Source organism: Lynx rufus, unplaced genomic scaffold (genome assembly GCF_022079265.1).
Source record: "Lynx rufus isolate CCGP_SWC_20201006 ecotype Redwood Valley unplaced genomic scaffold, mLynRuf1.p SCAF_2, whole genome shotgun sequence".
Taxonomy (NCBI): domain Eukaryota; kingdom Metazoa; phylum Chordata; class Mammalia; order Carnivora; family Felidae; genus Lynx; species Lynx rufus.
The window spans coordinates 160,707,823-160,723,037 of NW_025814834.1; the positions used below are offsets into that span (position 1 = coordinate 160,707,823).

Consider the following 15,215-nt stretch of genomic DNA (forward strand, 5'->3'; position numbering starts at 1 on the left):
CCTTCACAAGAACCCAATGAGGTAGTACCATCCTTATCTTTATTTTAAAGATGATGAACAGGTGAGACAGGTTACTTACCCCAGTAAGAGGTAGAAATGGAATTTAAACCCAGTTTTTCCTCTAGAGCCATCAGTCCTCTAGTGAAGGAGATGCATTACACTCCCTTAGAAACAGGATATGTCCATTTGTCCTCAGATATCAAATGGCTTATGGCATTTGTACAAGTTTGCAGTGATATCTTCATTGGCATTTTATAAGAGAATTGTTTTAGAACATCAGAAAGCTTATTGTCTAGAGGCTCTTTGTTCTCTGGCAAGGACACTAACCCTGCCCGCTTTATCTCTTTAAAGAGAAAGAATTATTCATGCTTTGGCAGGAAGCGGAACTCTGCTGTAAACTATAGTGTGAGCTTAATGGTTCTCTGCTGGTGACAACTATAGCATCTGATCAGGACCACTTTTAAGCCTAGTCATCTAAATTCCCTTGTTACTTATGAACTCCACCTCCATGGCAGAGTTCAATTACAAATTTTATTTGTAATAAAATTCAGTTAACAAGAGAAAAACAAATTTACTAACATGTGTATCTCTCATTTATACATGGGAGATAGCCAGGGAAAAATGAGTAACTCGCTGAGATAGCTTAGACTTCATGCTTCAGTACCGTCTTAATAGAGAAGGGGGAGGGGGATGGTGTAGACCACTTGAGAGAGAGTAAATGATTTTTAGGAAAGCTAAATGGGTCCTTAAAAGAATAGGTGGGAGTTAATGACAAAGTTTTGGGTGTGGTACCCTCTCCTACTCTTTTCTCCTAATCTACTCTCTTGTGGTAAGAGTTTCTCTCCTTTGTTGATGAAACTCCTGGGGACTGAATTTATAGCAATTGAATGCCTTTTAAAGGATCTGTCCTTAATTAGATATTTGGGCAAAGCCTCTCCCTGCTTTTGATTACTGCTCAAAATAATCAGTATACCACAGGGGCACATTTTGGTGAGATATGTGTTGAACTCTTACAGTGATATTTTGGGGTGGCATATTTTGCTACCGTGAAGACACATACATGCACACACACGCACACTCATACATATGCCATGAGCCCAAATGCAATGAATAAAGAAACAAAGATTAGAGGAAATCACATCTATTCTAGTAACCGACAAAGGATAACATTTAAATAGAAGACTGCTTCATGGACGTGCTTTTAATCATAGTGAAGATTGTTTTTCAGGTATAATGAAGATGGGACTGAGACCAAGTCAAAGGTAGAAACTAGCTCAGCTTGGCTTTATGCCATTCTTCATACATATAAGAAAACTATGTGAAGTAGAGGAGACTCTGTAAGTCCTTGTATTTGCCATGGGTAATAGTGGAACAGTGGCAGATAGGATCCACTGTTACAAGTCACAGAATAAATTTCATGTAGAGGCTTGTTAAAAGACAAAATTCAACTGGGTGTATTTGAAGATCTAATCGGCTTTCCTAAGTGATTCATGAATCAGGCAGCATCCCATTTAGCAAGTATGGAGGAGTTCCAAAGGGGAGTTGAACAAAATGGAAGGTTTTTATAGGAAGGAATGTGGGGCAAAGAAGTTATTAGCAAAGAGAAAGCATTGTTCCAGGTAATATCACCATTCCATAGGTAGAAGAGCAGGCAGCGGGTCTTATTAGGTAGATTTACCTCATCTTCCTTTGGGATATGGAGAGGGCCCATGTGACAGATTACCTCATTGGTGCTGACCAGAAAATTCCTGATTGGTTAAGTCTACATTTCTGGGGGAGGCCAAAACTATAATTAGATTAGGTATTAAGCCCTAGTTTGGTAACTTGGCTTGGCACAAGTGACTCTATCTTGAGCCTGTGGTTTTCTCTTTAACAGGCAGGGTTACAATGAATAGTACACTGATAATGAGGTAGGACTCCTTTGTGATAGGGCAGTCAGGAGCTTCAGAAAGGAGATGAGTCTCAGCCACATAACTTAACTGGAGTAGTTGACAAGCTAATAATTAACTCAGTAGGAGAAAGATGGCCTTTGACAGAATAGCTTTAACAAATTAAGAATATATACATGAAAATGATGAGAAAAAAATAACCATGGAGGTAAGTTCCAGGATATCTACTATACATAAATAGGAATTTTAGTAGAGAAAATAAAGCAAAATGAGAAGCAATAATCAAAGATATCTCTCTCTCTCTCTCTCTCTCTCTCTATATATATATATATATAATATATGTATATATGTATATATATACACATATATATGTATATAATGTATATGTATATATATATATACATATATATATATATGTATATGTATATAATGTCATGAATCTTAGTATGGAGCAAAGTTGGGAAAGAACAACATGTATTTTCTTTAAAAATTGTTGAAGTTCAGCTCTCTAGTCATGGAAGAAGGAAAAAGCAAAAGTCTACTTCAGATGAGATGTTTTAATATATCATTAGGCAAGTTGAGGTGTTGGCAAGTGTAGAGCATGTGAAGCAAAGTGAAAAACATTTGCAAAGGCACAGGGGTGAGTCTAGAGCTTGGCATAATCAACTGACAACAAGTAACTTAGTGTTCTTATAGTTTAGAAGACATAGTTGGGCATATCGTTACAAAAACAGGAGTATTATAACAACGGGTGTAATGTGTAATACTAGGGAGATGGCTTTATCTTGTAAGATCTTGGGGAAATATTTAACAATGTAGCATGATCCAATTTTCATACTAGAAAAATCATCATGTATTCTGTAATTTTGGAGTGGAGGCAAATTCAGTATAAAGAAATCAGTGAGGACTGGGCCCTGGTTTATAACAACTGATTTCTTAAATTATTAGAGGGTATGGATTATAGGGAACAGATTGAAGAGATACTGTTTTGATAGAAATCAGTGAATTTATTAGATGGTAAGGGGAAGGGAGGAGTGTGGGTTTATTATTTAGATGAAAAGGTGAAGAATAATTTCAGTGACTATATATGTAATGCAGTATGAGGTATGGATTGGGGATGTTTTGAAATGGGTGAGATAATTATTTCAGTTTTTGACATGTAAGTAGAGAAATAGAATTGGAATTTTATAGTTTTGTAATTTAAGAGGTAATTCCTAATAGGGGTTATAGCTATGTGGATAATCAGCATATGTGAGATGGTAAGATGTAGAAAGGAAGGTGATCATTCAAGGAGAATTAGCAGAGAGGTGAAAAACAAAAGCAAGCCTAAATTATACCAACATTTAAATAGTTTGAAGAAGAAAAGAAACCAGCCAAACATACTGAGAAATAAAAATTTAAAAGGTAGAAAAATTAGGAATATGATGTTATTGCAGCCAGACAAGAATTGAATTACAAAAATAGGTTGATAATACCAAATTAAGCTTGGAGAACAAATATGACAATGTATAAGTTGCTATTACATAATGATTTAATAGTCAACTAATAATTGAATGCTAGTTATGGACTAGTAGTTTACTTTGTCTTAGAGATATAGGATAAAGAAAGATTTCTTAAACTTAGTGAGTTATATTGCAAGTGGGGAAGATCAATAATTGTATGTAGCATAAACTCATCAATAAAAAACAAATCAGGACTTAGGAGAGACTTTATTCAAAAGGATTATTGCAAGGGAGGGAAAGGGGCTGGTGCAATAGGGGGAATACTCTAGTTGATCAGTGATCTGCAAACGTCTTTAAGGTTAATCAAAGGTTTTTTTCTTTTATTGGGAGGAGTAAATAAGACTGGAAAGAACTGGTGTGGATAAGTAGGATGAAGGAGAGTGGCATGATCTGACTGTAAATCAAAGAATGTTTTACCTTGAGAGTTGCCTATTTCAGGAAGAGCTGTTAAGAGAGGGTTATGTGGTGGCTCAGGCTGAAGGTGGGAAAAGTTCAGAAACCTAGGGGACAGAGAGGATCTTAGCCAAAGATTGGTTAGTGGGGACAAAATAGTTTAATCATTAAAAGGCAAGTGAGAATTTAGAGAGTCTGTGTCAGGGCCGTGTCATAGGTACACTAGAGGGGCATCCATGGATGCTATCTAAGTAATAATATGGGGGAAGGGTGCTTTTTTGGAGTAAACCATTTTCTGAAAGGACTGGGTGAGGAAATTCCTTAACCTTTTCTGTTTTCTAGGATCACAGGGCTCAGGTAAAATTCAACATTGTCAAGTGTGACAAATGAGTTGCTGCACAAGATAATATTATAGAAGGATATTGAACTCAGATCAATGTCAATAAAGTCTTTTTGGAGGAAAGAATTGAATCTCCAAAAGACTAAGATAGTGAGACAAGTAATTGAGAAAGGCAGTCAAGAAACTGGAATGGTACCTGTAAAAAGCATTGAGGTTTGATTATTATGTAATTTTCAGGGGTATAAGTGGTTGGATATTGCCATTTTGGAAGGTATCTTATGTATGGCGAAGGGAGGTGAGATTGAGGTGAGAAGATACTAAATCAAGGATTTTGTGTGCTTTCAGTGATGTGCCAGTGAAATATATGAAGCAAGGATGCCAAATGATCAGATTTGCATTTTAGAAAGTTCACTCTAGCAATAGTGCTTATTGTGGTTCAAAGGGAGTGGGGGAATGGGGATTATTTCAGATGTCAAGACATTTTTAGTAAGTTAAGTGATAAAGACATGAAGTAAAGCAATGGCAGAGATTAGAAGAAAAGGGAGAAGTCAGGTAGATATTGGGATGTTGAATATATGGGATCTAGCAGCATTTGGGTATAAAGAAGCATAAGAGAAAAGAGAGCTTAGGGTAGTTCCAGGCTTTCTGAGTTGGGTAACTATGGGCACTAGTGCCATTTACTAAAAGCATATAAGAAGGCAGTTCAAAAAGGAAAATTCATGTTTGGGAAAGCTGAAGTTAACTGGATATCAGTTTGATCATATTGTTCTATAGCTCTGTAGACAGTTCAGTCCTAGAGCTAGAAATCTGAAAGTCATTAGCACATAGATATATATTGAAGCTATGAATTGGATACAACCATCTAGAGAGTGTGTTCACTCGAGAAAACACAATGAGAGAATCCTTTCAGTGTGAAATTAGACCAATGAATGGATAGGTCTTTAAAAAGTCCAAAGTAAACAGAGTTCTAGGAAAACTAAGAAGAGTGTTGTATAGAAGCCAAGGGTAGTGTTTCGAGGAGGAATATCCAATCAATGTAAGAAAAAGTATCGGGTGCATTGGTAGAGGTAAAATCCAGTAGATTGAGGTACAAGAAAGGAGAAGGTAGGTACAGCAAATATGGAATTCTGATCCAAGAATTTAGGCTTTTTAAATATATTTTTCAATATTTATTTTTGAGAGACAGAGAGACAGAGTGTGAGTGGGGGAGGGGCAAAAAGAGGGAGAGACACAGAAACGAAGATAGGCTCCAGGCTCGGAGCTGTCACCACAGATCCTGACTTGGGGCTCAAACTCATGAACTGTGAGATCATGACCTGAGCCAAAGTTGGACACTTAACCAACTAAACTACCCAGGCACCCCAAGAATTTAGGCTCTTAATGAAACTTAAATACAAAAGATGGAGGGTTGGGATGTGTATGATTATTTCTATGGTTGCATTTTAAAGTTTAATTTATTTTAATTAATTTTTAGTTCATTTGAATTAATGAATTTTAAAGATGGGAGAGGCTACATCATATTAATAGGTAAAGGGATTGTGCCAGTAGAAGATAAGTAATAGTGAAACAGAGATAGATGGGACTTAACAGCAATGGAGTGCCTGTCTTGGATAGGAAGGGATATACTTCTTGTTTTAAGACTAAGTAGAAGGCACTTCTATTCAGAATACATAGGGATATAGATAAATGGGAGTATAATTAAATTTAAGGAATGGAGGAGGGTTAGTTGATGGATTTCAGACCTGATGGCCCTGTTTCGTCTGGGAAAGGTATTTAGGGAGTTCTAGGGAAAAGGCTTAAAGAGTATTGAGAAGAGTACAGAATGTTTGCAGTATCTCCTGTTGGGAATGGAAGTGAGCCAGGGCCAAGTAAAGCATTTGATAAGTAGCAACGAATATTGTAAATATAAATTTGAAGTAGCACTAATCTGCAATGTTTTGTGATTTTTTTTTTCCTGGCAGTACATAGCTGATTGAATGTATAGGCAGAAAAGGGGACATGAAGTGATTAGGTTGATAATTTTCAGGGTAGGTGCCTTAAAAACAATATAAGTTTTAGGTTTTTAGTATATAATCCTTACATTTAAGACATAAGTAAAGTAGCTTTATTTCTAACTAGTCAAATGATCAATAAGGATATAGGGAGTGTATAATCCGAAATCTAAAATTTTAAATGATCAATAAGGATATAGGGAGTGTATAATCCGAAATCTAAAATTTTGCAGGAACAGAGACCTTAAAGATAATTTCTTTAAAGACAGTATAGAATATTTTTCTTCAGGGGATGAGCTATATCCTAATAAAAGTGTCCAATATTCTAGTTAAGCTGCAACTAAATTTTGAAGTACTGTAAATTATTCTGTGAATCCAACATCTGTCAGTTTCCTATGTGAATCCACAGAATAGTTTTAGACTTTCATTGAATACCTATTCTTGCCACCACCTTTTAAAGACCAACTTGATTATAGTAAAAATTTTATACTTATGATATCAGATTGGAAAAAAGAATCTAGAATGGAGACATTTATCATCATGGGTCTTGCATTTTGTATAGAAGATTGAAATTATTTTGTTCTACTAACTCTTGATCTTATGATCTATTGAAATAGATATGAAAATGTATTTATTATTTACTATTATACCTACAAGACACTTGTGAACATTTTAATAGTTTATATTATTAGACTACCAACTTTAAAATATCCCTTGGAAATTCTTACATGAAATATAAATATTAAATGTATTTTCTTTATACAGGGATCAACCTATGGTGATGAAATTAATAATATCAAATATATTGTTTCAAAAATTAATGAAATTCTGGCTCATAATTCACCAGTTTTGATTGTTCAAAGATGGATACGTGGTTTCTTGGTTAGAAAAAAAATGAGGTATGTTTTCTTTACTATTTGAATATTAAAATAAGATAATAAAGTCAGTGATAAGTCAATTTTTTAATAATATATATGTTTGTATTCTCTATCAAAATAGTATTTTATTGACTATTAGAACTTGTTTTGGAGAAAATACCATATACTCTGTAGTAATATTATAATATTTAGCATAATAAAAATTGATAATTTTACTTTTTATTTTAAATTTACCATATAAACAGCTAATCAATTGGGTTTTTATTAATCATTGTTGGAGTAATTCTGCTAGTTTTCTTTTTATTAAACTTAAATATTTCAGTCAAAAACATATTAAATTTCTCTCATATAATGGGATGTAATAGAAATATAAGCCATATACTATATAATGGGATACAATAGAAATATAAATCATGAAACATGAAGATTTCATATTTTGAGGGGATGTGAAGATAATTTTTCTGAAACATCTGCTACCACCTCAATCTACATACCCTTTAGTTAGCTGTCTTTTCCTCTCTCTTCATTTCCTGTATTCCTTTCCAATGGCTGGCATTTGCAAACAGAGGAAAACTTTTCTTGCAAACATCTCTCAGCATTTTAATTGGGGAGATCAGATAGGATACTCTACTGTCAACTTATTTGTATTAGTTATTCCAAACATCAAACATATGAAAAAAATAAAGGAACATTCTCATATAGTTTACTCTCCAGATGCTAAATGCAGAGTTCAGAAGACAGAAATGAAATTTGGCCCTGAAAAATAGGCAGGATTAAATAGTTCTTGAGTTGGGCAGTGGGCATGGCCTGAGAAAGCAAAATTAGAAAGTTCCACTGAAATGATATTCAACATTCTCTGGTGAGGCTGAGAGAATGTTCTCCTGCATTAGCCTGAATGTGCTAAATCAAAGGGCAATAGCGCTGATAAAGAGGTAAGTATGAGGGACAAGTAGCAAATCTGACCATAACTTCCTTCTTCTGAGGAAGAAGTTCCATTTACTCTTCAAACCAAGTCAAAGAGAGAGTGGGCTCAAAAGTGGGGGCACATAAAATGATTTGGAATAAAAGATGTGGGAAAGTTTTTAGGCAGTTACTGATAGGTACATATTTTTTCTATCTCATGTTCCATTTAAATTTAGTATGCATTTTACATGAAATAAGTGTCTAATGAAAGGGACCTGTCTTTATGCCCCCAGATTGAGTTTTTCTCTCTTAGATCAAGATTTCCTCTAATACTCATGTAGCATGAGATAAAAACCTTGTGCATGGAAACAATTTCTGAAAATTTAGTATGTGTGAACAGAGTTTGAATGAGCTTTGTGGAAAGAGATTTCAGTAATGGTAATAGATCACAGTGGTTCAAGGCAGACTGATTTTGATTATTTTTCTCTTTAAAATGATGTTCCATTAGTCCCCTTACTTAACTGCTCTGAGCCTGAGTTTCCTCATATGTCGAATGGTAGAGAGCAGGGGCTAAAAGCAGGACTTATTTCACTCTTTGCTTGTGGGAATTAAAATCATGAATATAAAGCATAGCTCAATCTTACTAGCTGCTATATTTTAAATATCATCACTGTTGTTATATCTGTGCTCTCTGCATTATTTGATTCCATGGGAAACATACTCTGTATCTTTTCTTTTTTTGATTCTTGCTCCCTTTTAATTACATTTATGACAGCATATGCATAGTAATCTTCCAAAAATATAAATCTGATTTGATTCACCAACTTAAAATCCTTCAATTGCTCCTAGTTTTTTTTAGGGCAAATGGCTGGGATATTTGCCCCTACAATGTTCATAACATACTGTCATTATCACTAGCACTTACCATGCTATATTGCAGTTGTCTATATAATTATCTATATCTCCAGATGTACTGTACATTCTGAATCTCTAGCATATAACAGAGTGCTTGACATATGTTAGGTGTTCAAAACATACTTTGCACAGTTGATAAATACATAAATAAATGGATTGTGAAAACTAGAATCAGAAAAGTAGGTCTGGATTCATCTATGGGAAAATGAAAACAGAAAGGAAGTGGGAAACATGCAAAGCTACTCTGAGAAGTGCCTATGGATTCCCCCAACCTAAAGGTACAAGTGATTAGTCCTATCATATGTCTATTTCTAGCTATGAGAGGTATCTCACCATAGCCAAATACTTTGCACTTTGCTTGGAAACTGTTCACTTAAACTGCTTGAAATTTTATATACATCCTTGAAATATCATATACTGCCTGAATTTAGAAAACTGTTATGATTAATGCTATTTTATTTATTTATTTTTTTTTTAACGTTTATTTATTTTTGAGACAGAGAGAGACAGAGCATGAACGGGGGAGGGTCAGAGAGAGGGAGACACAGAATCTGAAACAGGCTCCAGGCTCTGAGCTATCAGCACAGAGCCCGACGCGGGGCTCGAACTCACAGACCGCGAGATCATGACCTGAGCCGAAGTCGGCCGCTTAACCGACTGAGCCACCCAGGCTCCCCTGATTAATGCTATTTTAAAGTGATGGTGCTTCTAATAGGGATGATACAGTGCAAAGGAGATATACTTTTTATTTATTTATTTATTTTTAATTTTAATCCAGTATAATTAACATAAGATATCAGTTTCAGGTGCACAACACAGTGATTCAGTCCTTCCACAAACTACTCAGTGCTCATCATGATAAGTGTACTCTTAATCTCTTGCACTTATTTTACCCATTTATCCACCCAACTTAAGTTCCCTCTGGTAACCATCAGTTTGCTCTGAACAGTTAAGAGTCTGTTTCTTGGTTTGTCTCTCTCTCTGTCTCTCTTTTTTTTTTTTTTTTTTTTTTTTTTTTGTTCATTTGTTTTGTTTCTTAAATTCTACATATGACTGAAAACATAATGGTATTTGTCTTTCTCTGACTGGCTTATTTCGCTTAGCATTATACCCTCCAGATCCATCCATGCTGCTCTGTAGAAGGCAAAATTTCATGGCTGAGTAATTGTGTGTGTGTGTGTACGTGTACTTTTTACTTTTATTTTATCCATTCGTCTATCAATAGACACTTTGGCTGCTTCCATAATTTGGCTATTGTAAATAATGATGCAGTAAACATAGGAGTGCATATATATCTTTTCAAATTAGTGTTTTCACACTCAGGGTAAATAGTAGTGTGATTATTGGATCACGTGTTAATTCTAATTTTAATTTTTAGAAGAACTTCCATAGTGTTTTCTGCAGTGGCTGCACTAGGTTGCATTCCCACCAACAGTACATGAGGGTTCCTTTTTCTCCACATCTTTGCCAATATTTGTTTCTGATGTTTTTGATGTTAGTCATTCTGACAGGTTTGAGGTGATATTTCATTGTAGTTTTGATTTGCATTTCACTGACAATGAGTCATATTGTGTGTCTTTTTATGTGTTTGTTGGCCATCTGTATGTCTTCTTTGGAGAAATGTCTGTTCATGTCTTCTGCCCATTTTTAATTGAATTATTTGGGGTTTTTTTGGATGATGAATAGCTTAAGTTCTTTATATATTTTGGGTACTACACCTTTACCAGATATGTCACTTGCAAATATCTTCTCCCATTCAGTAGGTTGTCTTTTGGCTTTGTTGATTGTTGCCTTTGCTTTGGAGAAGATTTTTATTTTGATGAAGTCACAATGGTTTATTTTGCTTTTGTTTCCCTTGCCTCAGAGGACAGATCTAGAAAAATGTTGCTATGGCCAATGTCAGAGACATTACTTCCTATACTCTCTTCTAGGATTTTTATGGTTTCAGGCCTAATATTTAGGTCTTTATGCACTTGGAATTTATTTTTGTGTATAAGAAAGTGGTCCAGTTTTCCCAACACCATTTGTTGAAGAGACTGTCTTTTTCCCATTGCATATCCTTTTATGCTTTGTTGAATTTTACTTGACCATTTAATTGTGGGTTTATTTCTAGGCTCTCAGTTATAACCCACTGATCCCTCTATTTCTGTGTCAAAACTATACTGTTTTGATGACTACAGCTTTACAGTATATCTTGAAATCTGGGATTGTGATACTTCCAGTGTTGTTCTTTTTCAAGATTGCTCTGGCTTTTCAGGGTCTTTTGTGGTTCTGTACAAATTTTAGGGTTGTTTGTTTTAGTTCTGTAAAAAATGCTGTCTGTATTTTGATAGGGATTGCATTAAATCTGTAGATTGCTTTGGGTGGTATGGACATTTTTTTAATATGAAATTTACTGTCAAATTGGGTTTCCATACAACACCCAGTGCTCATCCCAACAGGTGCCCTCCTCAATGCCCATCACCCACTTTCCCCTCCCTCCCACCCCCCATCAACCCTCAGTTTATTCTCAGTTTTTAAGAGTCTCTTATGGTTTGCCTCCCTCCGTCTCTAACTTTTTTTCCCCTTTCCCTCCCCCACGGGTTTCTGTTAAGTTTCTCAGGATCCACATAAGAGTGAAAACATATGGTATCTGTCTTTCTCTGTATGACTTATTTCACTTAGCATCGCACTCTCCAGTTCCATCCACATTGCTACAAAGAGCCATATTTCATTCCTTCTCATTGCCACGTAGTATTCCATTGTATGTATAAACCACAACTTCTTTATCCATTCATCAGTTGATGGACATTTAGGCTCTCTCCATACTTTGGCTATTGTTGAAAGTGCTGCTATAAACATTGGGGTACAAGTGCCCCTATGCATTAGCACTTCTGTATCCCTTGGGTAACTTCCTAGCAGTGTTTTTGCTGGGTTATAGGGTAGATCTATTTTTAATTTTTTGAGGAACCTCCACACTGTTTTCCAGAGTGGCTGCACCAGTTTGCATTCCCACCAGCAGTGCAAGAGGGTTCCTATTTCTCCACATCCTCTCCAGCATCTGTAGTCTCCTGATTTGTTCATTTTAGCCACTCTGACTGGCGTGAGGTGATATCTGAGTGTGGTTTTGATTTGTATTTCCCTGATAAGGAGTGATGTTGAGCATCTTTTCATGTGGCTGTTGGCCATCTGGATGTCTTCTTTAGAGAAGTGTCTATTCGTATCTTCTTCCCATTTCTTCACTAGATTATTTGTTTTTTGGGTGTGGAGTTTGGTGAGTTCTTTATAGGTTTTGGATACTAGCCGTTTGTCTGATACGTCATTTGCAAATATCTTTCCCCATTCCGTCGGTTGACAATATTTGTTTCCCCAATCCATGAGCATGGATTATCTTTACATTTGTTTGTGTCATCTTCAGTTTCTTTCACCAGTATTTTATAGTTTTCAGAGTACAGGTCTTTCACTTCCTTTGTTAAGTTTATTGCTAGATATTTTACTATTTGTGGTGCAATTGTAAATGGGATTGTTTTCTTAATTTCTCATTCTACTATCGCATTGTTAGGGTATAGGAATCCAATGGATTCCTGAATATTGGTTTTGTATCCTGTGACCTTATTGAATTTATTGATCAGTTCTAGTAGGTTTTTGATTGAGTCTTTAGCATTTTCTATATATAGTATCATGTCATCTGTAAAAAAGAGAAAGTTTTACTTCCTCCTTACCAATTTGGATGGCTTTTGTTGATTTTTCATGTTTGATTGCTGTGGCTAGGACTTCCAGTACTATGCTGAATAAAAGTGGTGAAAGTGGACATCCTTGTCCTGTTCCTGATCTTAGGGGGAAATCTCTCAGATTTGCACCATTCAGTAAGATATTAGCTATGGGTTTTTATTTTATGCCACTTATTATGTTGAGGCATATTTCCTCTGCACCTACTTTGTTGAGGGTCTTTTTCATGAGTTGATGTCATACTTTGTCAAATGCTTTTTCTGTATCTAGTGAAATGATCATGTGTTTTTTATCCTTTCTCTTGTTGATGTGATTTATCAATTGACTAAATTGTGAATATTGAACAACTCTTGCATCCTGGGAATAAATCCCACTTGATGGTGTGATTAATTTTTTTTCTAAGGTATTGTTGGATTCAGTTGCTAATATTTTGTTGAGGATTTACCTGTAGTTCTCTTTTTTGTGATGTTTTTATCTGGCTTTGGTATCAAGGTAATGTTGGTTTCATAGAATGAATTTGGAGATTTTCCTTCCTCTTCTATATATTGGAATAGTTTGTGAAGAATAGCTATTAACTCTTCTTTACATGTAGAGTAGAATTCACTGGTGAAATCTTGGACTTTTGTTTGTTGGTAGTTTTCTGATTAGCAATTCAATTTCATTCTTGGTAATCCTCTTCAAAATTTCTAATTCTTCCTGATTCAGTTTTGGGAAATTGTATGATTCTAAGAATTTATTTATTTCTTCTAGATTGTCCCAATTTGTTGGCATATAATTTTTCATAATTTTCCCCTAAAATCCTTTGTATTTCTGTGGTGTCAGTTATTATGTCTCCTCTTTCATTTCTAATTTTGTTTATTTGAATCCTTCTCTCTCTCTTTCTCTCTTGCTCACATGAGTCTGGCTAACATTTATCAATTTTGTCCATCTTTTCAAAGAGTCAGTTCTTAGTTTCATTGATCTGTTCTATTTTTTTTAAGTTTCTATTTCATTTATTTCTGTTCTAATTTTCAATATTTCCTTCTACTTGTTTTTTTTTTCTTTTTCTCTACCTCCTTTAGGTGTAAGATTATGTTGTTTATTTTAGATTTTTCTTTCTCTTTGAGGTATTTTATAGTTTCATAGTGTTGTGGTCAGAAAGATACATGGTATGGCTTCAGTCTTTTTGAATAAGTCGAGACTTGTTTTGTAGACTAACATGTGATCTCTTCTGGAGACTGTTCTGGGTGCACTTGGAAAGACTATGTATTCTGCTGTTTTAGGATAGAATGTTCTGAATGTATCTGTTAGATTCATGTGGCCCAATGTGTCATTCAAAGCCACTGAATGATTCTTGTTGATTTTCTATTGGTGATCTATCCATTGATATAAGTGAGGTATTAAAGTCCCCTGCTATTATTGTATTATTATTGATTTCTTCCTTTATGTTTGTTATTAGCCTTTTATGTATTTGAGTGCCTGCATGTTGGGTGCATAAATATTTAAATTATTGTATCTTCTTGTTGGATTGTTTCCTTTATGATTATATAGTGTCCTTGTCTCTTGTTACAGCCCTTGATTTAAAGTATATTTTGTCCATTGTATTGCCACTGCAGCTTTCTTTTCACTTCCATTTGTATGATAAATGCTTTTCCATCCCTTCACTTTTAATCTGGCTTTATCTTTGGGCCTGAAATGATATAGTTGGGTCTTGCTTATTTATCCATTCTGTTACCATATGCCTTTTGATTGATTAGTCCATTTATATTCAAAGTAATTATTGATAAGTATGTAGTTATTGACCTGGTGTTAAATGTTTTATGGTTCTTTTTTGTAGTTCTCTTCTGTTTGTCTCTTGCTCTCTTTTATAAGTTTATTGGCTTATTTTTAGTGATATACCTGGATTCCTTTAGTGATATACCTGGATGCCTTTCTCTTTATTTATTTTTGTATATCTATGACCATTTTTTGATTTGTGTTTGAAGTTACTAGTAGGTAGTGTATATTAAGTTGATGATTGCTTAATTTCAAAACCATTTTAAAAGCACGAAATTTTTACTCCTCCCCCCTCTCACTTTTTAGATATATGTTGCCTTACTTTACCTCCTTTTATTTTGTGAATTGCTTGACTGATTTTTATAGATATATTTAATTTTACTGCTTTTGTTGTTCCTACTTTTCTTACTCTTGCTTATGTCGTTCCACTAAAAGAGTCCCCTTTAACATTTCTTATAAAGCTTGTTTAGTGGTGATGAATTTCTTTAACTTTTGTTTGCCTGGGATACTCTTTATCCCTCTTTCTATTCTAAATGATAGCCTTACTGCATAGAGTATTCTTGGTTGTAGATTTTTTTCTTTTAGCACTTTGAATATATCATAACACTCCCTTCTAGCCAGCAAAGTTTCTGCTGAAAAAAAAAAATCAGCTTAATAGCTTTGTGGGGTTTCCCTTGTATGTAACTATTTTCTTTTCTCTTGCTGCTTTTAAAATTCTCTATCTCTACTTTTTGCCATTTTAATTACTATGTAGACACCTCCTTGGGTTGATTTTGTTGGGGGCTCTCTGTGCTTCCTGGATCTGGATTTTTGTTTCCTTCACCAGATTTGGGATTTTTTCAGCTATTATTTCTTTAAATAAATTTTCTACCCCTTTTTCTGTCTTTTCTTTTGCTGAGATCCTATAATGTGAAGGTTAGTATACTTGATGGTGTTGCTGA

The 15,215-nt window shown here is 34.8% G+C and overlaps 1 protein-coding gene across 1 annotated transcript in view; it reads left to right on the forward strand.

The window, feature by feature from the left end:
- LRRIQ3 (leucine rich repeats and IQ motif containing 3) overlaps positions 1-15,215 on the forward strand; it is a 200,020-nt gene that overhangs the window by 22,556 nt on the left and 162,249 nt on the right. Inside the window, exon 3 of the mRNA XM_047082700.1 lies at positions 6,881-7,014. Coding sequence (XP_046938656.1) covers positions 6,881-7,014 — 134 coding nt within the window. The remainder of the gene's footprint in view (positions 1-6,880; positions 7,015-15,215) is intronic.